The sequence below is a fragment of the Oreochromis aureus genome, linkage group 16, assembly GCF_013358895.1.
Source record: "Oreochromis aureus strain Israel breed Guangdong linkage group 16, ZZ_aureus, whole genome shotgun sequence".
In the NCBI taxonomy this organism is placed as follows: Eukaryota; Metazoa; Chordata; class Actinopteri; order Cichliformes; family Cichlidae; genus Oreochromis; species Oreochromis aureus.
In genome coordinates, this window is record NC_052957.1 from 26,269,504 (window position 1) to 26,293,889 (window position 24,386).

At 42.7% G+C, this 24,386-nt stretch overlaps 1 protein-coding gene across 4 annotated transcripts in view; it reads right to left on the reverse strand.

The window, feature by feature from the left end:
* The window catches only part of si:dkey-91i10.2 (uncharacterized protein LOC555224 homolog), a 68,858-nt gene that overhangs the window by 6,488 nt on the left and 37,984 nt on the right, over positions 1–24,386 (reverse strand). For 2 of the 4 annotated variants that reach the window (XM_039600486.1, XM_039600485.1), the window contains exons 2-5: positions 15,159–15,306; positions 9,577–11,228; positions 3,793–3,988; positions 2,207–2,417 (exon numbers count right to left, since the gene is read on the reverse strand). In XM_039600486.1, the coding sequence (XP_039456420.1) occupies positions 2,207–2,417; positions 3,793–3,988; positions 9,577–11,168 (1,999 nt within the window). In that variant the 5' untranslated portion in view covers positions 11,169–11,228; positions 15,159–15,306. Of the gene's footprint in view, positions 1–2,206; positions 2,418–3,792; positions 3,989–9,576; positions 11,229–15,158; positions 15,402–22,242; positions 22,273–24,386 lie in introns of those variants that run through there. The other 2 variants (XM_039600487.1, XM_031732948.2) reach the window with 2 other exon arrangements.

A 24,386-nucleotide genomic window follows, 5' to 3' on the forward strand; every position in this document is an offset into this window, starting at 1 on the left:
TCAGGATGTTTATGGATTTACCCTCTAGTTTTTGTCAATCACACAAACACAGGTTTCTTGGAAAAGGCCAGCAAGGTCATTATTAGCATATGTCGTATTGATGGACTTCCTTTGCCCAGCACTAGTGTAATGGGACTTCAACTGACAGGGAACATAAGCAGGTAGTTTGTGTGTGTGTGTGTGTGTGTGTGTGTGTGTGTGTGTGTGTGTGTGTGTGTGTGTGTTTGGTGGACTTGAGGACAGGGTCCAAAGGCCATAATGTTCAGTGACAAGCAGGACTCCAAGTTGCATAAGGGATGTAAAAACAGAACAAATGTGTTTCTAAAAGCCTTTTTTTCTTTTTTAAAAAAAGAAAAATGGGATGGGATGTCAAATGCCAGGCTCAGCTGGAGGCTCATTCACAATTTATTTGGATTCACCTCATGGTGAGGTCAGAGGTGTAATGAGGACAAAGAGTTCTGTAAAGGTGCTGGCATTTGTTCACAGGAAGGAAGCATCAAGTCAAATCCCATCATACAGTGATGGGGTCAGTGCCATACACCATAGGAATATGTGCAATGTTTATATGTTGAGACTGTATAAAAAGATAGATGATCTGACAGTCCCCCAAAAACAAAGCCAAAACATCTCAATCACCTCCTTGTAGATGGATGAACCCATGAACCCCACCTGCTCCATGCTAGCAGACAGGAAATAGGCCTAAATACAAACCATCCAGCTTTGTAGGCGACTGTCACTAAAATCAACTGAGTTCACACACCAGGAGTTGTCAATGAGAAGGCAAATAACTGAGAGAAACTGAGGGCTTAAATAGACTGGATAATGAGGAAGAGGTGAAACAGGTGAGAAAACATCTGGAATAAATCTAACTAATGACACAGAGGAAGTAGAACTAAACACAATGCACAGAACAAAAGACTAAAAGAATAAAACAGGAAACAGGCATGGGTATACTAAACAATAGCAAAAGGTCCAAATTGAAAACACTGGGTCAAGGATCCAGGTACCCTGACAGAGACAGCTGTAGTGGACATCACAGGCTCTGATTGCACAGGTAAGCCTCTAATAACCCCAAAATACACCAATGAGCAGTATTCTTTATAACTTTTTGGTACAAAATCAAAGCTGAGAAAATGGCTACAATATACTGAAGTTTATTGACACTCTAAAGTCTACATAGCTTTAAAAAAAAAGTTGAAAGGCCCTTTTCCCCGCAAATGTAAAGTGCTGTTGCCAGTTTTCTAACTAATCATAATTTAATGTTACCTGCCGTTGAGCAGTTACACTCAGCAACCCACAGTAGTTGAGATGTACATGATTTCTAAAAATCATCTCAAAAACACAGAATATGGACAAGATTTTAATGTCCACAGAGTTTTGAACATTGGCCTTTAAAATTGGGGTGTTTGTAAGCTGATTCACGATTAGTGTAACACATTCAGATGCACTTAAGTCAAGAACAGACACACTGCAGAAGTATGCTGATATCGAACTGTCACCTCGTTAAATGCTCCCTCAGTCTGGACACAGGCAAAAGCATAAGAAGGCAGATAGAAATCTCAGCTGTGTGAGTTTCTGCTCAGCAGGGATGATTTTTGAATTATTAAAGGTAATATATCACTTAAAAGTCAAAGTGATACAGAATCCAGAAAGCTTTGCTGCATGATATTCCAGTAGCCTATATGTTAAATAGCTACCTGGCCCCTGAGTTGTTTTATTTTATTCATTACAGTCATTCGACTTGAGCTTGGAAATATTTGTGTGGAAGCAAAGTAGAGGCAATAAATTTAGGTGTTTTACCGGTTGTGAAGAATCTAACAAAAAAAGTGTTTGAATTTTGGCAACATTCATTAAAAATGACCTTAGTGATGTTGGCTGGAAAGTTGGATTCAAGGATGAAAGAAGCATCACGTTGATTAGTGTGTGGCTCCTGTTTACTGAGGTAGATATTTGAGCAACACACACATATTCTTAAAAGTTGCATTTGTGTTACAACCCAAAACTTGCAACCAGATTTGACGCATGGACAACCTTTGATGGAAGTTCAGTGCTGCAGTGACACTGAGATTTTTGTTGAAGTCGTCCTTATTTGTGTGATTTTCTTTATCCAAAGTAGCTCCATTTAATTTAACTAAAACCTCAGCGGACTACACACTTAAAGAGGAAGAAGAAGGAACACAATGTGGCACACCTGTTATGCACTTACCACTGTCTCTGTCTCTATCGCGGTCTCGACGGTGGCCGTGGAGTCGAGCGGCGGCGGCGATCTTCATCTCCAGCTGCTTGCGCTTGGAGGCGTCGGCCGGCATGGGGTCACTGTAGTGGGGTCGCAGGCGGCACTCACGCTGCGCTCTCACCGTCTCAGCCAGCTCATAGGCTGCGTCCGAGCTGGAGCGCCTGCAGCCCAGACTAGCGTGCTGCCAGTTGGAAAGACACGTGTGTCAATCAAATGGTCGTGTTGCTATAGCAACAGGTGAAAGAGGGCAAAGCTCTCTGAGGTACTAAAGGTGGCAATGACAACAAGACTGAAATTCCAGCTTGCGTGTTTCTGTGTGTGTGTGTGCCTGTGAGAGCAGTTACCATGCACAGTGTCACCATCTTCACTGGCATGACATCATTACATAACAAATCTTGGTTATCGCTCTGATCCCGGCTTGTAGCACTGACAAGAATCCAAATTTCACAGTCAGTTGCAGCACTAATCGTCTGCCAAGTCTCGTAAAAAGGCTGTAAATTCAGCGAGGCCACGCTTTGAAAATTCTGCTCTTATCACAACTTCAAACCACCCAGCCTTGAAGATGAGAGATATCCTCCAGATGACAAATTCTTTAGAGGTTAAAGCAAGGAATTCCCCAAACACTGCAGCATTCAGCATGGACAAACACTCCTCGAGTGATCTCTGAAATTCGTTTAGGGTCTCACAAGCCCCTGAGAATCAACCTGAGATATAAAGTTCAAAGGTCATAGCTATAGCATCTTCCTCGTCACCCCAAAGGCATCGTCAGCATCCCCTATAACACATATAATAGCTTTAGATTACCCATTATCTCCCTAAACATAGACACGAATAGAGCAACTAAATATGACTGAAAGGTGCAAGACTTTCATCGCTTCACACAGCTCGCAGCTATCGGATAAAATGAAGGAGAATAATTCATATTCTACTAAATTATCAAATAACACCCGTTTCTCTGGTGAATGCAGAGGCTGTGAATTTAAAGCCCGAAATAAACGAAGGCAAGAAAGAAGCAAACGCACCTCGACATCTGTTGTCTAAGCTACCTAACAGCTGCTGCAACATGCAAGCGAGGTACGACTCCATGTCAGTCCGGCTCTCCTGTTCTGGTCTGCAGATGCAGAGAGGAGCACGATGCTAGCTGCAGCTGAGCCTGGTGTCAAGCTGCAGCCAGCCAGCCAGCAGAGAGAGAGAGGAGGCACGCAGAGAGCAGGAATGGAGCGCTCAGTTACCAGCAGCAGCTCACTGCTGGAGGGGTGCTTAATCCTCCTTTTTTCTTTTTTTTCTTTTACTGCATCCTCAGTCGTTGAGCTGTAGCTGGAAGACAGACCGCTGCATGCTTGTTCTCAGCAAATACCTCTGCATCAGTATATGTGAGGGATGTGCATGTGTGCGTGTCGCAGTCCCCTTGCTTGTCCCAGTCACCGATGAATACCAATAGATCAGTGTGTTTCTGCACACTGCGAGGCAACGGCAGAAAGCAGAAGCAACCTAAGGAGCGCACGGGGAACGCTGTTACGACATGAAAAACAAAAAAAGAGAGAAAGATTCCTTACGCATTCTCCTGCTTCCTCTCTTCCTCCTTCTCCTGCAGGTGCCTCTTCGCCAGCCTCGGCTCCGCAGGCCGTTGCCGACGTTGCCATGGCAACGGCGGAGGGCTGACAGTCAGCCGAGGGGGCGGTGATGTCACAGCCTCCGTCCCGGTCACCTGACAGCCTGACGGGGGTCTCGGCGGAGATCTCTGCACTGCAGCTGGTGGAGAGAGGAGGGAGACAGAGGTAGAGAGGAGGGGAGGGAGAGAGATGGGTGAAGACAAGGGTGGGAGATTGGGAGGTAGGGGGAGTGAAAGGGAAGGAATAGAAAGCAAAAGGATAAGGGGGATAGAAGAAAAAGAGGAGGGAACAAGAGGGCCGTGTGGAAAAGGTATTGAATGAAGGAAGAGGGGGAAATTATAATTCTGGCAGAGCCCTCTTCTGCTTATAGCATCTCTGTCATTCATTCCTCCTCATTCTTCCTTCTCCAGCTCAAATGCCTTTCTTCTTCCTGCTATGTCTTCTCCACCACCCACCCAACCACCTCCTCCTCCTCTACCCACCCAGACTTCCAAATCAATCCCTCTCCTCTTTTTGTGGCCACCAAAGCCCACCCGCCAACCCTAAGCTCCTCCTCAGGAGCACAGTAATTAGGCCCACCAGCAGACATTAACACCTGAACCCCACGGACCATGGGGACAATGCCTCTTCGTGGCCACGCACAAACACGTGGAGGCATTATAGTTTTCTTTCATTCCTTTGTCTGACAACTGGGGATTCGTTCTTGCTGCACACAGACAGCATGAGATCTGTGACATCCCAAAAAAGCACACAGTCAGTGACGAACTGCTGCACAGGAATTTCACTACACGGGAAATCGCGTATCAGTGAACACACAAACCAAAAATACATGCCTGCGGGGACTTATACAAGCATTTGTAATAGCAGAAGACAAACAGACCAAAGCAAATACAAATCCAGAGGCGTTTTGACCATAAAACCACAAGATGTGCACCTTAAAAGTGGCCAGGCATCGCGTTAAGTGCATCGCAACAACATCAGTGAATGAGTACAATGAGTTTATTAGAGCTCGTTTACACTGAGTTTATTAGGGGACATTTACTCTACGGCCGAGTCATGCAGTAAATGTGCCCTACTCGGAGAATGGACTAAAACAACTTAAAAGCTAATTATACACAGGCAGCACTATGTTGATGTCCGCTGCCCTCTAAAAGTCGCTATAAAATCTAATGCTGAACTGCACAACTTTACATCAGCAAAAAAAAAGTCTCTATATCATAACCCCTATGCATGTCTATGTGCTCAACCTTTTAACCTTTATAAAGGCTTAACATTCGGACTGGTAGCTGGTAGCTATCTGCAAGCTGCCGAACTGGACCCACTTGTAGTTTCGGTTCCTTGTGAAACATTTTTAATATAATTATCTGACAAATAACTTTGTTTGCTGTGTGGTTAATTTTTCTAACAGTTTGTTCAAGATTAAATTTCAGTAATATTTACACGTGCTAGCACTGATTAACAAGTATCTGTGTCTGTCCGATACAGTCTTTGCATGCTACTTGCTAACCTAGCTAGCAAGCTAGTTAGCTGACTAGCACTTCGCACTCTCTCCAAATATGGTCATTTCTGGCTGAACAAAACCATCATAGTAGCGGCCAAAATGCTAACACTGAGGCTTGGAAACAGAACTTCACAAACCAACAAGTACTTTCCTCTCTTATATACAGTCTATCTTAATTCCTCGCCTCCCCTGTTTATTCTGTCCCTCTCTCTTGCTAACTCCTTTATGATTTTTATAAAGTCATCTAAATGAAGTGTTAATAATGGAGGAAATATTGATTTGTGGCGTTTTACATTTTGCTTATACCATTAACTTCAGGAGAAAGAACCAACTGCTATGCTGTATATTGATTTTGTTTTTTCAGCGCTGTTAAACTTCACGGTCCAGTAGCCACGTGTGCAAACTACCATATTAATACAATCACTGCGAGAAAAAAATGTTGTGACATCAGTTTTACACATTATTGTATTTTTTTACTCAAAATAAAGGTGTTTCTGATTTTTATTTTATTTGCCGGGCGAGCTTAACTGCCCCAGGGATCAAAACCCATAACAGAGTCTCGATGATGTCTGGGCTCTCACAGGGAAAGACGGGCTGTAAATTCCTGATGTACTGACTTTCTTCACAAAGGCGTGTATTTGACAAGAACAGCGGCTGGTTAGTCTCATGAGTTTGACCCAAGAGTTCAGTAAAACTGGCTCGAGCTTTACTGTAATGTTGAGTGAAATGTCTTCTCCATTGTGTTTTAAGTTACAACAACAAAGCATCAATCAGCCACAACATTAAAACATTAACTAGTAGAATAAATAAGATTGATTATATCGTTATACGGCAGTTTTCCTTTGGGAATCCCTGAGAAAACACTACAATGACCTGTCTTTTAATCTTCCCAGACCTAAACCTCTTTGAGCAGGCTTGTTCTACACCCTGCAACCCACATCGACCAAAAAATCCCTGCCAAGGTCCTTCGATACCAAAAACAGCCCAACAGTGTCTGAAAACCAACTGGTCACAAGTGAGCCCCACACAGTAGGTATATCGGTGATAGCCACTGCTAAACTTACTATGACTACTCTATTTATGTATGTATTCATTCAGCTTGTGACTGCTTCATTGCTTGTTTGTTTAATCCATACATTGATGGAAAATGGTAGAAAAAATAACTCAAAGATATTAATATGGCAAATAACCGATAGAAAAATAAGAAAGTCATTGGTGTTCTCGGGGCCCAGAACCAGTCGATTCATTGTTTCAGCACCAGCTCTGCTATTAAATTTCCTTTGGCTTCTCTTCAGCGTGTGTGTGCTGACTTAACACGAGGTCTTATTACTCTAATGGTTCTTACATAACAGTGTCTTTCTGAGTTCTGTCCCTCCCAAAGCAGTTAAACTGCTGAGCCCTTTCTGGACATGTCGTAAAAAAAAAAATGTTTTCAACGTCCTTCATATGCTGCGTGGCAGCTACGTGCGCTTCAGCTCAACTACTTTCTTCTTTGCAGATTAAATTGCATGAAACTCTGGCAACCTGCACGCTGTTTCTCAAGAAACACCAGCACAGCAGATGAAGATGTCCAAGTCAAAGCGGTCCGAGCGTGGCAAAAAGCCCAATACAATTAATCCGCCGGCTCTGAAGCATCCGATCGCTTTCCCGTTGAACAAACTGTCATTAAAATGCATTTCTATCACAGTATTAGCTGTCACACTCTGGATGATGCATGGGATCCAATAACCTGTAGTTTAATTTATCAGGAAACCGCTGCATGTGATAGATCAGCACTCAACACTGCACAACGTGACACCACAATTAGCCTGGCTGTCACCTTCGCTGATCCATCTATCTCTCAAATGAATTCAATATAAATCTGATTGGGCGAGTGCGTTCAATTGAGACGAATACACAGAAAATAGATATAAATAAAAATAAAATCTCATACACACCACCTTCTTCTTGACGTCTCTATATAACACTATTACTGCAGAGTGCAATTAACTCAGTGGTGCAGCTTTATGCTTCAGCCTATGAAAAAAAAGCTCCCAGGTGTGAAAATATGAATATTACTGTAATAGTGCAGCTAAAGCACAACGCCCTGCACAATACACCTAAACAAAGAGACTCGCGACGGACGTCAGATACCTCGGGGTGCAGCGATCACACAGCATAGTGTCATGTTTAATTAACTAATAAATGTCCAAGTATTAAAACATTCACAGAGCCTCGGGCTGTATTTAAATCTCAGGAGAGTGCGGGGTGTGTTGCATTATGGGTGCTTTTTTTTTTGTACATAAAAGATGAATCCACTCCGGATGCTGGAGATGTGAAGGGGCTTTACGAGCACTGTAATACTGCTGACAGCATCAGCTGAGCAATTGATTAGTGGACTGGGAGACAGTGAAATATCTCTGCAACTGCTGGACATATTGTTTTACAGGGACATTCATGACTGTTTCCTTTACTGTCATTGTGATTTCTGGGTTTTATTCAAGGCGTTCAGAATTTTTTAGGAGAGACTGCCACAAAATTTTGTTGCAAAAACCAACGTCTCGTACTTCATGCTTCGTATAGCCCCATCGTCAGGTCAATGTCTCTCTAAAAGTTTCTTCTTAGATTTAAAGAGACTCAGATTCAGCTGTTCTTTGTGTTTAGCAATATTAAGCAAATTGTCAACTAAAACCAAAAATGGATGTGAAAAACAATGCTAACTAACTAAAATACATTTCAATTAAAGAGAAAATCCTTAATTTTCTCTTTTGGTTGTTGGGCGAAATTTGTTATCACAACCTCCCTGATGAGGCTCTGATCGACGTGTTTATTGAGACTCTGGATGTCTACAAGACGGTGAGTCAACTGCTTTCAAAAAGTTCTGCTTATATTATAATATTTATACTAATTTAACCTAAAGCTTGTCTCTCGCATTGGTCATAAATACAATCATAATTCAAAAGACTCAAACGAACACAGAAAAACTGTAATAACTGTAATGGTAACAACCAGTGTGACCAAATGCAGGTCCACCGAGCTGCTAGCTAATACTGGTCTTGTTATAAAGATTAAAGGGAAAAAACCAAGCCTCCTGAAGGCATCACTTGGAGCATCTTTCATGCTTTTATAGTCTATAAAGCCTGATCGTAAAAATAAAATAAAATAACTGTTAGTTGCAGCCTTAGACTACAGCTCTGCTCTCTTACATACTGAACATATTCTGTATCTATACAATCGCACACACGCAGCAGATATTTTTCTGCTGCCTTCATGCAGTCATCCATCATTCTTTCTAGCAGTGCAGACAAAGGAGCGACAGTGAGCGGAGAGTCCAGACTGGCAGGGAAAGATACCGTCTATCTCTCATTTACCAAAACCACCAGGCCGTTGGGGGGGGGTGGAGTTTATATTTCTCAACTGACCTTATCAAGCAGCTCTTTGTTCGGGGTCTAATATTTACAGTGCAAGAAGACCTAAATGGGTGCCCAGTGCTGTAAAACACACCCTTCCCTTGTTTGTCCTTGATCAGAATGAACCACAGTGGAGTGAAGCCTGCATTTATTTAGCCAACAGATGACACTGAGAGAGGAGAACCAGGGAAACAACAAGTCTGCGTCCTCCAGTCTGTCACTGCCTCCTCATGCCAGGCTCCCGCCCACAGTCTCGTCTGCAGAGCCAACCCCGTTAGCTCCGACAGCTGTTATCACAATAACTGAGATAAATCAATAACACAACAGCACGTGCGGGCTTAAACAGATGGACGGGCATACACTGATACAACGCTGGAAGTGTACCTGCATATACTTTACCGATAAACACATGCACTTCAGCGGTTGTAAGCCCCTACAAGGATCGGATAATGTATATTGTGAGATTTAATTTCTCCATTAGAAAGATTTAACTGGATTTTAAAAGAACGTGCTTATTTGTAAGCCGTGTGCCACTGTATGTACAAAATACACTTTACTGTACTAGTACTGAAAGCTAAGAGTTAATCATAAACCTTTTTAGGTCTTTTAGTTCTTTATATTTAATAAATAAGGATATATTCTATACATATTATATATCTTTGGTTGTGATGGTTGTGTGCAGTAGCAGAAGGGAACAACTCCATAGTCATGGTTATTCCCACCACTATTATGCAATGTTATGTAATTTAACCTATAGACAACATGTTTAGTTTAACTTTACAACAACCAGCACATACACAGCACTCCTCTCTCTCCTGCCACGCCTCTTCCACTAACCTCTTCTTGATCAGGTCCAGTGCAGAGCCAATGAGACCATCCTTCATCTTATAGATCTTGGCTCCATAGCTAGACAGTTCGGTCCCGTCCAGCAGAAGAGCAGGGCAGCAGCTGGAGGGTCGTTCCCACTTCTCCCTGTTGGGCGGAAAGGGAACTGACCCAGCAGGTTCCAGACTGCTCCTCCTACGCTTGGCACTCCCATCATCCCCTCCTACGTTGCTGGCCTTTTCCTGGGCCGAGCCACCCTGGGGCGGCAGGGGTGAACGTGGAGAGGGCCCCGTGCGGATGGGAGAGTACATGCTGGTGTCAGAGATGGAGGAGGGAGCGGGAGCTGCAGCGCCGTTAGCGTTCACAGTGTTGAATGTACGTTTCTCGGAGGAGGCGATGGCCTCGGGATTTTCTCTCTGCTCTCCACAAGAACCCAACTGAGGGTCAGAAAGGATTATCGCACCGTCTGATGCTCCTGGATCCTGCTGCAGGTCAGCCACAGGTTTTCCAGATGGTGTAGCATTCACTGTGGACTCAAGGTTCTGCTTCCTCTCCATCTGCCGCATCCTCTTAAACTCCTCAAAAGTAGGTATATGCAAGCGTCCCAAAGGAGGTCTTCGAGGCTCTAATGTAGAGTCTGATCCGCTTCTGTTACCTGAAATACTGTCTGTTGTGTAGGATGTCTTAACTGCCTGCTGGGTGGATGGGGAGCTGTGGAGAGCCAGGTTGGGGCTACTATTCTGCCGACGGAGCTGTAAACGCCTCAAGACCTCCTGTTTTATCTCCTCTGGGCTGGTGATGCGCATTGTACAGGAAACAGGACCTGTGGACTTCCCATGATGCACACTCTCCCGTTCCATGGGTACAGCGGACGGGGACACCGTAGGGCGCAGTGGGAGGGGCTTCAGAGACTCAACAGCTGACCTTGCACTCTGAAGGCGGAGTTTCTCTCTTAGGCCCTTCCTCGCATCCCATTCATCCACACCACTTGGAAACAGCAACTGAGGGAAAAGTGGCAGGTCCTTCCTGGGCAGCCCGGGTCGAGGGTAAAACGCCAGGCTTTCTGGGTTGGGTACGAGTCCGTGGGAGCTGTCTGGAGACCCATCATACCAGTGGCTAGTGGAGGTGTAGCGTAAGATAAACTCACTGTCCACGCTCCTGTAGGGAGCACTGCTGAGTGAGCACAGACCAGAATCTGCCAGAGTGTTCCAGTTTAAGTTCTCCATACTCCTGTAAGGCCTGCTGCCATTGCTTCCAGTATGAATGCAGGTTCCCGAGGCTGCTCCCTGACCTGGCTCCATCCCCGGAGCGCCCTGTCGGCCGGAACAGTACCTGAGCCCCAAGTTTGTGAGCAAGGTGCTGCTGTTACACCGGGCCATGAGGGGAAAAGGTGGACCATGAAAGCCTGGATAGTGAGGGACGCTGGTTCTGTGCCGGGGGAAGGAGGACAGGGGGTCAGGAGATAAGGGGAGGTTGGTGATGCAGGGCTCCACGTCCATGACGAGGTCGAGCGGAGAGGTGCAGCCAGCAGGGGAGCCGGCAGAGGCCGCGACGGAGGAGGTAGAGGGGTAGTCACATGGCGGGGGAGGCTTCACGTCTGGCATGGCTCGGGGCAGAGCGAGCAGCCCTCAGACGTGCAGTGAGCTGGTACAGAGATCCGCAGCCTGCAGCGATGAAGACAAGAAAGGACAGAATGTCTTTATTCGTGGTCCCAAGCAAGAAATTGACAAAATGACTTTACATCTTGGAACATTAGCTCACGGCCTCAAACGTGAATTTCATTACTTTAGATGTTTCCCCTATCATAACACAGCTCAGTATTGAAACATTACTCTTCAGCGTAGATTCTAAAATGACCTTTTAGTACACATCAGTACTGGATAACCACGACTCTGGACACAGAGACAGTGTCTCTGAAGCCTGGTTCGTTCACCAGAGTAATCACATTTATATCATATAAATAGCGTTCTATCTGCCCCCTTGGGCTATTTCTTTTTTTTCCTTTCTCTGCAGCAAGAATAATAATAGAGGGATTATTGCCTGGCTTGTCGGGCTATTAAAACATGAGATTGAGAGACAGATAGTGGAGGATAGTGAAAAAAAAATGAGAGAAAGCTAGTAGATGAGACAGACGAAGAGGAAATGAGTGTGATGTTAAAAGAAAGCAGTAAGCTGAGGGGACAGTAATGAAGATAACTGCCTGGCAGTCCACTGGCGGATGGTTCTGCTTTTTTCCTTCAGACTAACCAGACAGTATAGCTGCTGATTAGGAGCCAAGACAGTTGGCAAGATGGCACCGGGTGTACTGTGGCTCTTTCGCTCTCTTTAATGAGTACAAATAGCAAGTTCACCGCCCAATACAAATTCTCATTCTCCATATCTCACATTGGGTCTACATCACAGTGAGTAGCGCAGGGTCATGGCTGTGATTATGACTATGGTTATGAAACAGGGACTCAGAGGGCTCATCCCTGATGCATTATGTGAATAATAAAATCCAAATCATCTCCAGACTCAGATGCTCTCAAATGCTAAAGCACGAACAGGCCGCCACGCTTCTCCGAGGCTTCGTGGTAATAAGTAAATTGCCATTCCTTACATGGTTAGAGGTAAGCAGCCCTGCGATCCGAGTTAATCAGTGGGCGGTTTCCCTCGGATTTTATTCGTTGGCTGCTAATTAGATGAACATGCTCAAAAAAACTGAAAAAACAAAACAAAACACGAATCTGTTTTTATAAAATGAATCCTTGAAGCAGCAGAGTCTGAAAGACACACCACATTCACAAAAACATAATCATTTTATCTTTATCTTAAACAAGTAGGAGACTGGTGACATTTTTATATATTTCATATTTAGAAAACAAGAGTGGAGTGACTGCACTAACAAGTACTGTGATTATCTAAAGCCAGATATATCTCACTTCTCCTTTTGTCTATTTTTTGTTATGCATTGCACAAGGTCGCATGCTGCTTCTCTACCACGGATGCACACATAATAGTACATTTTCATTTAATCTCAAATTCACTGTCCTGCTACCTGAACACTCTGGATCACCATACGTAGATTACTCTGACAATGACAAAAATGTAAGAAAATACTCCTGACTGAATCACACTCAGGCATGTAAACCCGTGTCCAGCTGGTTTGGGAAATGCTTTCTTTTTAAAGGAAATGAAATTAGATTTGTGCGTTTTAATAATGCAAACATGCAACAGAGAAGGACGAATTGACTAACACTTTGTTGTAGAATGAGAGTAGCTTTTTCTGTTTGTTATATTACTTCATGTGGCTGAATCATACTTCGTGATCCGGGGAAATTACATTATTTCAAGTCCATTTTTGTAGGTTTTGTATGTTCTGTTGCTTTACACCGATCAGTATCTTAATGCTTGTGAATCATTTTGATAGATTTTTGTATATCTTTGATATTTGGCTGACAGGTTCTTGTGCACCACGCCCTCTTTTCATTAATGCCTTTCTGATCATTATTAAGTATGTACATTCACTACCTACTTGCATCCCCAAGTAAAGGAATTCCAGTATTTTTTTTTGTTTCCGCAAAATGAACAGATTTATTTCTATAATCAGTTTTGACTTACTACTTGCAAAACTAAGTGATGTCTTTTAGTGATTTCTCTGCTATTCTGCTTAGAAGACACATACAATATGCATGTGCGTAGTTCAGCTGGGAGGGAAAAAAATGCTGAAATGTGAAATTTGGCTTTAAATTAGTGTGAGTGTGAGTGTCTGAATAGCAGGGAGCATCCTGCTCGACATGCCTGTGCCTCTCCCTCTCTCTGTGCCTTTCTCTGGTTGAATTACTGCCAGAGTAAATGCTCTCTGGAGGTCTCGCGCTCTCTGCTCCCTCTGTCACCAAGCTAACTGAGGAATAATTCATCCCCACCAGCAGGGAAGTAAATCAGCCACCATGTCCAGCATGCACAGGGGCTGATTTCTCAAGATATGATGGCAGAGCGTACGGAGAGGACAGCTTCAAAATGAGGAAATAAATCATTCAAATGATTGGATTCAGTGTCAGAGTTACTGCATTGCTGAGAACACTGACAAAAAAATCTCCAATTTAATAAGTCAGTTTGTGTATTACTGAGTCTTTCAATTTAAAATTATATGGCCAAAATGGTCTGTGTCTATTTCAGGGACTTTTGATCTAGTTTTGTATTTCCTAGTTGGAAGTAGGCCAGTCACTTCTAGTCAAATCAAATATTAATGGCACATACATGCAGTCCTGTAAAAAAAACTAAGTACACCCCATGATTCAATAGCTTGTGGAACCACGTTTAGCAGCGATAACCTGATAATTTTCTGTATGATTACCTCAAATTGTCTCTAGGAGTGTGTGCATCTCACATTGCTGTGGAGGAACTTTGGCCCTCTCCTCTTTTCAGTTCATTGAGTTTTCCATGTATTTGTTTTCTTACAGTCTCACCACAGCATTTCTGCATTGCTTGGGATCATCGTCCTGCTGCAACCAACTCGGGCCAAGCCTTAGCTGTCAGACAGATGGCCTCACATTTGTTCATGGTTAACTCAAACAAAGCAAGGCTTCAAAACAAGCCCAAATCATCACCCCTCCGCCACCATGCTTATTAGTGTGTAAGAGGCATTTGTGCTGACATCCTGTGCTTGGTTTTCTCCAAACTGTGCCTCTTCAAGCATCTCCACTTTGGTCTTGTCTGCCCAAAGGACATTGTTCCAGAAGTCTTACGGTTTCTTCAGTTGTTCAGTTGCCAAGTTCTTTTTAGAGAGAAGAGGTTTTCTCCTGGCAAGCCTTCTAAACAAGCCATTTTTCTAATTGTAATCTCTTGAACTTTAACATCCTAACCCACTTAAATGCTTCAGACTGTCAAACTGTAGCAACATTAACCATTTGGGAACTCCATTTCCTGTGTCAAACTGATGTTGCTGGACCAGAAATAAATCCAACTGCAAGAAAGGCTTCGCCAGCCATCATCAGTGTTAGGTGATAATCCTCTTGTGAATTGGAGTAAATCTTTAAATTCAAGTTTCAGTGCTTCAAACCTGAAAAGAAGAGGCTACTTTAAGACTGGGTGTCCACATATTTTTTTCAGGTATCTATATAAATCCATGTCCATGTGGTTATTTTCCAGACAAAGGTACAAGTCAGTAGTTTTGTCCTATTGAAACACTGAGCAATTATATCACGATTTGACACAAAATTAGTCACTTTATCTTATTTCAGTCACTTACACAGTTTATCCCTGTATCCTCTTTTACTTAATATAACACAAAACTGTGCATCTAAACCACCCTTGACACTGAAGGTCTTTAGGTTCCTCCTTCAGAAAATCTAGCATAAAACCTTCACTCTGTGAGTTGCGAGAATTTCCAATTAAGCATAAAGTGTATGGCAGTAAGTCGCTGCTGTGAAAAGACCACAACTCTATTTGTGCCTATGTGCAAACACACAAGCGTGTCTTTATTCTGCTGTCAGCACATCTGCTTTTTACCTAACAGTGAGCATCATGTTGCAAGGATCGGTTTTGGAGCGAAATCCTCTTGTTCCAGCCAACAGTTCCTGCTGGCAGCATGCCGTCTCATCTTCTAAACTTACCCCATTTTAATCAACTCTCTATGCTGCTTCTCTCCTCCTACAGGTCATTGGCTCAGATCCCACAGTGCCCAGCTTCCTCTTCTCAGACTCCCCTCAGCACAGCTATCCGTCTGGAGCGTCCAACGAGCCAGACAGACGTGGCCCTGAGCTACAAGTTAACAGAGAGAGAAAGGCAAGAAAAACAGGACATCAATCAATAAGCTGCCATTTCTAAATATAATAATAAACTCTCGGAGTAAAAAAACACGATCGCTCTGCCAGGTGCAGCTGTATGTAAGGTCTGCTAGTAAAGGAGAGAAACACAATGGGCATCAGAGACTTAAGGCTTGAATAGCAGATGTATCCTGATACTGTAAAACAAACCGTGTCCTCCTTTTTAGAGTGAATTAGATGTTGAGTCAATTACATAATTAGTGTTCCTCTGACAGGAGAGAGTAGCATCCTGAATTATGCACATCACACGAACATGTGTGTGTTTAATCAGTTAGGCCGTTCATGGACTTCCTGGAAAACACTCTGAGGAGAATATATATATATGTATATATATATATATATATATATATATTTACAAAAGGACAATTTATACAGTAATTATTTTTCATCAGAAATCACAATTTAACACATTTTTCTGTTACATTACAAGGTTAGGTCCGGACAGCTAGATTTGCCAGCAACATACTGTTATTTTACACTTAAACTAATGTAATCTGCATAAACAGGTTCTTCCAATACAAAAATATTACATTATTGTGATGGGTGACATATAAGCTTAGCAGTTTAATACTGTCAGCTCTTTGCTTATTATGAGAATGGCATTTTAATGCTCCTGTAATCTCAATAAACAGTGTTATGAGGGTTATTTCACAGTACTTTGAATCATTGTATTATAAAATGATTTTAATGACTTCAATTAAGCATTTAACAAACTAACTGAGGAACTGATGCACCATCATTTTGCTCAGATAAATTACAGGTGTACTCAAGGAAAATAAGGTAATATACCGTGTTATTGTAAAATAGCTTTCTGCGTATATTTTTTCCTCAAAGAATTCAAAAAAGTCAAGTGTATTCAAAGACTGACATGCAGTTTCATGCATTGTTATAGCAATTAATTACAGTGTAGTAAGAGAGGAAACCCATACTGGTTGGACCTGCTTAGAAGCCTCAGTGTGAAATTAAATTTTGAAGTTCTAGCGAAATATCCATTTAGCAAACACAAACGATTAATCAAATTAAATAAGATTATTTAAAATGATCCTGAAATATTGTGGGCCCTTATCAAGAAACACTATTATAATGACATAATAATATATTAAGAAACAGTCTGGTATCATATAAAAATATATAAATCTGCACACAACAACACACCAGATAAAGCACATCGAAGTTTAGTTAACATTCAGCCATCCAGTGTGGAATCACCCTACAACACTTTGTAACTACACCAGCCTCCAGTTGCATTTCAACTAATGGGTATTTTTTGAACAGTAAAGCTAACAATAAAAGCAGTGAAGCAAATGACGTAAATTCCATACATTACTACTGCCCAGCAGACACGAATGTAATCTAGGACAACAGGCCAAAAACAAAAGAGACTGACCCGATAACACACATCTAAGACTGGGATGAATGAATCTGCAGGACTGATGAAGAACAGAGTCTAATAAAACAGAAAAAAGCCTCGGCCCACCTTGTGTTAAACCCCAGCTCTTCTGATTAAACCTCCATCCACCACCACCATCTTCAACCACATGATGAGAAAATCTACCAGAGACTCATGCAAAGCTCAGGTCACATGATTTCTGACGTTAGCACCCACCCAGTCTCCTTTCCCCCCTTGCCCCTTGCGGGATGCGGGGAAGTGAAGAGTGCTTTGGCTCCAAAGCTGTGACAAGTGGCTGTCATTTAGAAATGAACCCCACCCCACACCTCCCCCTCCTCCATCCCAGGAGTGCTGGATGATTGGCAGGGACTTGGGTAGATCCGCCCTTTTTTCCTTTTTTTCCCCACTCCCCCTCTACACAGGCTCCTGGTCCTCCCCCGCAAATATGATGGAGCTTACTTCATTCACATTTTGTTTGTCCCCAGATCTGGAGATTTCAAACAGATTTGAATGCTTAGAATTAAGCTCAGTACTGCGGGACAGTGGGTGACACACACTCCCTCTCTCTCTGCCTTTTTGCTCATGGAATAACCCCGCTCTGACAATCCCACTGAAACCGATAGGCTTTACAGAGAGGGAATGAGAAATTGGTTATCGCCACTGACTGAAGTGACCCATTTATTTATTTATTTTTTCTGTCTTTATCCAGCGAGCATTTAAATCACTGAGCCAATTCCCTGCCGTTCCAGCCCGTTTCATTCATCCTCTCCTCATGGGTGCTTCTGAACCTCCTAAACTATGCAGAAGTGTTTCTGAGCAGACAGAGTAGGCTGTCTTATTACTCATCTCTCTTTCTTTGTGTGTGTGTGTGTGTGTGTGTGTGTGTGTGTGTCTGAGTGATGAAGGCTGGATGTCTTTCAGATCCTGTGCGGTAGTAGAAGAGGTGATAATAATGTGCTCATGGTTTTTGACACCTCCTAGTGTTCCCTACAGACATGCAGACTGTGCCTGTCTATCTCATCCAGATCTGTGTGCAGGTGTGTATTTATGTGTGTGCGTCCATCTTTGTGTGTTTATTTATACATGTGTGTGCCTGTCTGGCAACCTCTCAGCTTGACACTAATTCACACACCTCAATGCTCACATTTCCTGAAAATGCCATGGGTTCATCACAAAACAGATACATTAAAGGATGTAAACATATTCTGGTTGCTGTCATGTTTTCAGGAATCACAACCATCTTGATTCAAAAAAAGGGAAAACAGGATCCCTGCTGCTGACAAGAGTGATCTATTTAAAAAAACACAACAATGAAAAAAGTTTATCCAGCACAAGAGAATACAAATATTAGCTTAAAGCACCACAGGAGCATTGCAGAGGCAAAGCACACAGTCTGCACCTGAGTCTTTTATTTTGAAAACTGGCTGTATTCGCTGTGTAGTTTCTTATCGTATTTCGTGCCCTCCTAATCTGCTCTGTACAATCTAATGCAACTTCTGAGAAAAATTTGAGTTACATTGTTAGTCATATAATTTATACCACACAGAGCAGGGTGCCACATTTGGTGGGATTCCAAGCATTGTCCTAAGCAGATGTGATTGGTCTCCAGTGACCACACTGAAGCCCGAACTAAACACAACCCCGCCCGGTGTATTCCAGTAATCTGCAAGTGGTTTTTAAAAGAAATTAAAGATGTAGCTAAATGTAGCTAACAAAACTGGTTTAAAATCTACAATGATTTTGTCACATGTGCCTCTAATGCATAATAACACAATAAAACACTTCCTGTGAGTAATGAAGGCCTCATTTCTACTGAATTAGAATAATAAGCAGTTAGCGCTGAATCTGTGACTAGATGTTTCAGTGTTTAAATATAATACACTGCAGCAGGTGTCCTAAAAACTCTTTGCTTACAGACCTGTTCTGCCAGTAGAGCGACAGCTCAGATTCCAGCATAATTAGCTTTTCATTCTTCCAAACCTTATCCACAAGATGCAAGAAATTCTGCCATCAAAAATCAGGCGGCTACAGATTTGGCATTTTGGGGAGTCTGGCAGCTCCCTTTTTTACTCTTTGTGCCTTTGCTATGTTCCACACCAATAGGCAAAAACACTAGAGCACTGTAGGTCCCTCATGTGCCACTAAAACAGCACTGACCCATCGGGGCATTCACTAGGGCGTGGCCTGTATCTGGCACCGGGACGTTGGCACCAGATCCTTTGAGTCCCGTGGTTTGCCGGATGGAGCCTTCCTTAGATTGTGCTTGTTCCAGTAGATCCTACAAATGCTCGATTGGAATGTAATAGGGGAAGTCTGGAAGCCAGGTCAGTGCGTTAGACCTTTTGTTGAGCGGTTCTTGGGAAATGTCCAGTGCACTGTCCTGCTGGGCTGAGGAGGTCCACTGACGTTGGGGAGAGCCTCATCAAATAAGGGCAAATGCTTCATCTCCAACAGTCTTTAGGCACATTGTGCTTAGATTTTCAAAGTAGCTTCCACATGAATGCCAGCATTTAAGGTTTCCTAAAACAATATTGTGTTGTAACTAGATGATCAGAGTTTTACATGTCAGTGGTTTTAATATTGTGGCTGACTGGTGTAGCATTAATAAATATTGTTATTCTAAGGTTATAAGCAAAGTCGTGGGTCAGAAAAGCGTGATAAAAGCTATGAAATATATTGAGGTTCTATATAATATCAATGCCCAGCCTTTAGAAATCAGGAGTTTCTAATAATATCAACAAAATCTACACATTCCAAGCATGCCTAAATCATTTAGGGTAATGGTGGGGCTGCTGTCGTGGATTTAATTACCTAACTTTGAAACTTAAGGCATTAAGAAAATTTACTTAAATATGTCATTCAGAAACTGAAGTTACATCAAGGTCCTCACGTCCTGATGGTGTCTGCAAAAACTATGAAAAGATTCCCTCAAGCGTTCTGTGAGGTGGTCGGGCTGACTGGGAAAACAATATTTAAACACCCTTAAACCTGACACGGCATGAAAAGGTTTACCTGCTGCCAAAGTGTGCTGCGTCTCAGCAGGTGTCTGAATCAGAAGGTCTATGCTGTGTGAAATGAAAGCAAGCCAGCGTTAGCACAGCTGGAAAGAGCTGCAGGAAGGCACCGCAGGAGGGTGACAGACTTGCCGGAGCGCACAGCGAGGCCAAGCGAGGGCACACGGTGAGACAAACGGAGACTGATAAATTCAACTTTTTCCAATTACCTCTGTGCGTACTGGCCAAACTGGTTTCAAAACTTCAAAATTAGGCTTTTTGACAGTCACCTAAGGGGCAGAATGTGAAAATCTGGAGGATGCTTTTGACTTAAATCAGCTCAGTCATTGCTGGATGCGCAGTGGCAGTAAACTTCTGAAGACAACGTTCACAGTCAATTAGATCCGTATGTGTTTGTTGTCCTTTACGCTGCGCTTCACATCAGCTGCGGCACTGAGTCAAGACAATGCACAAAGATTTTTTTGACAAAAAAACCAAACATTGTGCACAAAATGATAAAAAAAACACAGACAAAGCCAGATTAAAATATATCTTCATGTCTTCTAAGCCAAGCCAGCGCAGCGCCTTAGACTACTTCAAATGCGTGGGAGTGCACATGCACTTGAATGTACAGACACACTGCGCTTGCAACTCAGCATGTGGCAGAAAATGGCAGACTGCTGTCCACACACTGTGTGCCAGCACGCAGCCTAGTCTCCAACACAGCTCCAACACAGGCGGCTGCTGTGATATTTCACTTTACACGAGCCCGAAGGCAGCAGTCACAAGCGGCACTGAAATACGACCGACTGGTTTCCCTTTTAGAGACCTCTGAAGCCCCAATAACAGCCGCCTGCAACAACAATGACTTCCACGGTGACCAAGGGAGCAGACTTTGTAAATGTGAGGCAGTCTGAGAAAGCTCATAAGTCATAAATCACCACCAAATGCTAAGTGTACAGTATCACTACCTCTGTCCTCTTTTAAGTGGGTGAGGCGTCTGTCTAAATAAAGAAAGCTATGGCACGATAACAGTTTCCTTAGACATTTAGGCAAATCAGCGATCCTTTTAAACAAACTGCAGTTCAACTGTGAGGCAGTGATGAATCAGGTGGAGTTAAAACAAAACACAGCTCGTTGGTTTTTGAAATATTCATCATATGTGCCTCTAGTTTTGCATAAGCGACCTGGATGTGATGCTTTTCCTGCTCGCCTGCCCTCTGTCTTTGTCAGCCATGCACTGATCCACCAGTTTACGCCTCTATCCCTGTGAACGTCGACCCACACCAAGCTTCAATCCTCCAGAGCAATCTGGCCTCTGCGTTAAAGTCCATTGATTGAGATGCTTATCTGCAGTGTCTTACATAAGAAACATCTGACCGCCATTTCAATTTTAGATTAATGCACACAAGCGAGATTGAGCCAGAGAGGAAATTCTTCTGGGAAAAAGAACTTAATTCTAACAACATGATCGAAATGTTTCATTTTAGGCTCTGACTTGCAGGCAAGCATTTAGAGGCATGAGCACAAAGGAGTTTCAGTGCAATCTGTGTGGTAAAATGAATATAAAATGAATCAATTAAAACTTTTTTCATTTGATATGATGGAAAATCAAATATACTGTGTTTCTCATATATAAAAAACAGTAGAAATAAATAATAGAAGTCCCAGTCTTATTTGTAATCAAGAACAATGGCTCATTCCAGATGAGTCACCTTACATTTGAGACTATTAGAGTTCATTGCTGTGACAGACAGACAGGGCACACACACACACACTGCAAGACGAGGGCTGCGCGGGGCTCAGCAGGTAATAAGAAACTAGTAACCTAATGAAGTGAAGTGCCTCTCATTCTCCTGTCAGGGGGAGGATGCACAGAGAAGAGGGAAGAGGTCGGAGCACTGAGGGATCAGAGTCTATACATTTACTTCTATTAGAAGGATTAGTTTACTAAATGGTTTTAGATGCAAATTAAAGCAATGAAGAGTGAGGCTGAAGAAATACTAATCACAGAAAGAAGATAAGGGTCTGGATGGAACTGGAGTGTGAGCAGCCTCGTGGAAAACTTTGTCTTTTCCTGTCTGAGAACATGTGCAGTAGACTTTGAACCGTTACAGAAAATGTTTTTAAGGACAAAATATTAATCAAGCAAGATTTTAATGTAATTTCTTGACTTGAAACCTTCTCAAGAAACTACATCTTAATCCCATTTTAGCGGGAAAAATTGAAATTGTAATGAAACAGCACAGTAAGTATGTTGCTAATAAGTTTGATACAGCTGTACCATATCATAGCGATCGCAATAATAATAGTATAAATTTTCATTTGATCACAAAGTGTCATAATGTCATATCATGTCTGAAAGCAAGAGCCTCAGATGAGGATTTAATACCTAAAAAGGGAGCTACTTCTACAACCTGCAACAAAGCACAGTGCTTTAAAAAATAGGCAAACGGTTGAAAACCTGCTGAAGGTGGAAACAACAAACCTGTTTCACCACTTGATGCAGAAACATATGTACAACCAGGCTACGGAGGAGGAGATGCCAGCAGCTGATGATGTACAACCCAGAAGTAAACAAACGACCCTGGCTAGCTGCTCTGGCTAGCTATGACAGGAAGGGCAAATGTTTAAAAAGCTTAACCGGATATTTTCCAGTTTTATTATAATGCAGGCTTAAGGTTAAGTAACTTTAGTTATTGTTAAATTAAAGTTTAAAAAATGTAAACTTTGTACTTTTACTTTAAATTTCAAGATAAAACACTACCCAGGCTACTTGTGTGCTCACACTTAGCTTATGCTATATAACTGGTGCAGCTGTGACTCAGGCGGTAGAGCGGGTCACCTAAAAATTGCAAGATCGGCGGTCTGATTCCCAAACTACTCCTGTTTGCATATTAAAGTATTCTTAGAGCAAAACACTGAACCCCAAATTGCCCCTGATGCATGAATCTGAGTGTAAGTGTGTGTTAATGTTACACAAAGCGACAAAAGTGCTTGGATGAGGCTTGTAGTAAAAAGCGGCTTTTTTATACACTTTATTAATCCCGTAGGGGATTTGTCCTCTGCATTTAACCCATTCACCCTGTGAAGCAGTGGGGAGCCACCAATACAGTGCCCGGGGAGCAGTGCGTAACAACGGTACCTTGCTCAGGGGTACCTCAGGGTAGCTGTTTGGTGGATTTGAACCGCTGAGCTTCCAATCACGGGGTGAGCGCTCTACCTACTGCGCTATCTCTGCCCTAGATCTATTGCCGTGTTATTATTAAATAACCTTCACTTACGCTTTTAAATGCTGCTGCAAATGTCAATAAAATGTCGACTTTTTTCTGTATTATCAGAAATATCATTACTTCAGATTTTCTCGCGCTATATCATGAGGTTTGAGGTAAAACAACAGTAAACAAACACTACTTAGAAAAGGAGTCTGCTTTTTAGCAGTGATGTCCTGGGGGATGGGCATCAGCTTCATCACCTCAGTCCTTTCAAATCGTTTCTCTCACAACACACAACAAGAAAAACATCAGCTCTAATCCACAGAGGTTTTCAGTGGAGTGTTTCCCAGTTTCTTCTTCCAGCTTCAAGGTATTCTTTCAAGGGAATCTCAACCAGTTTTTCACATCAAATACGACTGGATGTGTCATAATTCTTTGAAAATAAAATATCTCTTTTGAGGCTCCAGGTAAGATGTGCAATTGAGTCAGCTCCTACTGGGGATGACAACTACACGATTAAGGGGAAAAAAGCATCTAGAAATGTGAGGAGGAGGTAGCCAAGCTTCTGTAAACTGATCCTTACCCTGCTTGAAGCTAGAAGCTTAAAGCTGTGCCAGCTGATACTAGCATGACACACCCACACCTCAGACTACACTGTTACTCATCAGTAAAGGAAAATGATGACCTGTGACGAATGGGGAAACAGCACCTGTAGGCTTGCAGATACAGATTGCAACACGATACAACATTTAATCTCCTTCAAAGACTTTCAAACTGTGGATTTGTTTATTTAACTAAATGTTTTGGGGCTTAATAGTAGCCAAGCAGCATCCTGTGGGCTTTTTCCACTTAGGGATTTAGAATGAATAAGCAGAAATCATGCCTTTCCAATCTTTAAGCTCCAGCTTCTAGCAGTAAATGAATACATCATTACAATAGACTAGTTTGACAATAACTGTACTACATGGGGAATTGGATGATGTAAAATAAATATAAATGGGTTTACAAAGAAAAAAAAACATCCTGGTATGCACAAGCTGAAGAGTATCTTCAAACGCATCGTTCAGCATTTCCATTTTACATCTCAGACGCATTCCCACAAACAGACTAACCCCCCCCATGGCTCTCTGTTTACCATCAGCCACTGAAATGTGGGTTAATGAGGCACCACCCGGGGGCACTGTCAGCAACACCTACACTACTAGTCTCATCAGAGGGAGGGGAGGCCAGGGAGTGGGCGGGGGAGCCCGCGAGGCTCCGAGCACAGGCAACATCAAAAGGTGGAAGTGTGGAAGAGTACCCCTAATTAGGCAGAATGACTGTGGTATGTGTGTGAACTACAGGTCTCTGTGGAGATATGAAGAGCTATACAGTAGAGAAGTTTTACTACAGCTGCTGAGTGCTCATCTCTGCGGGA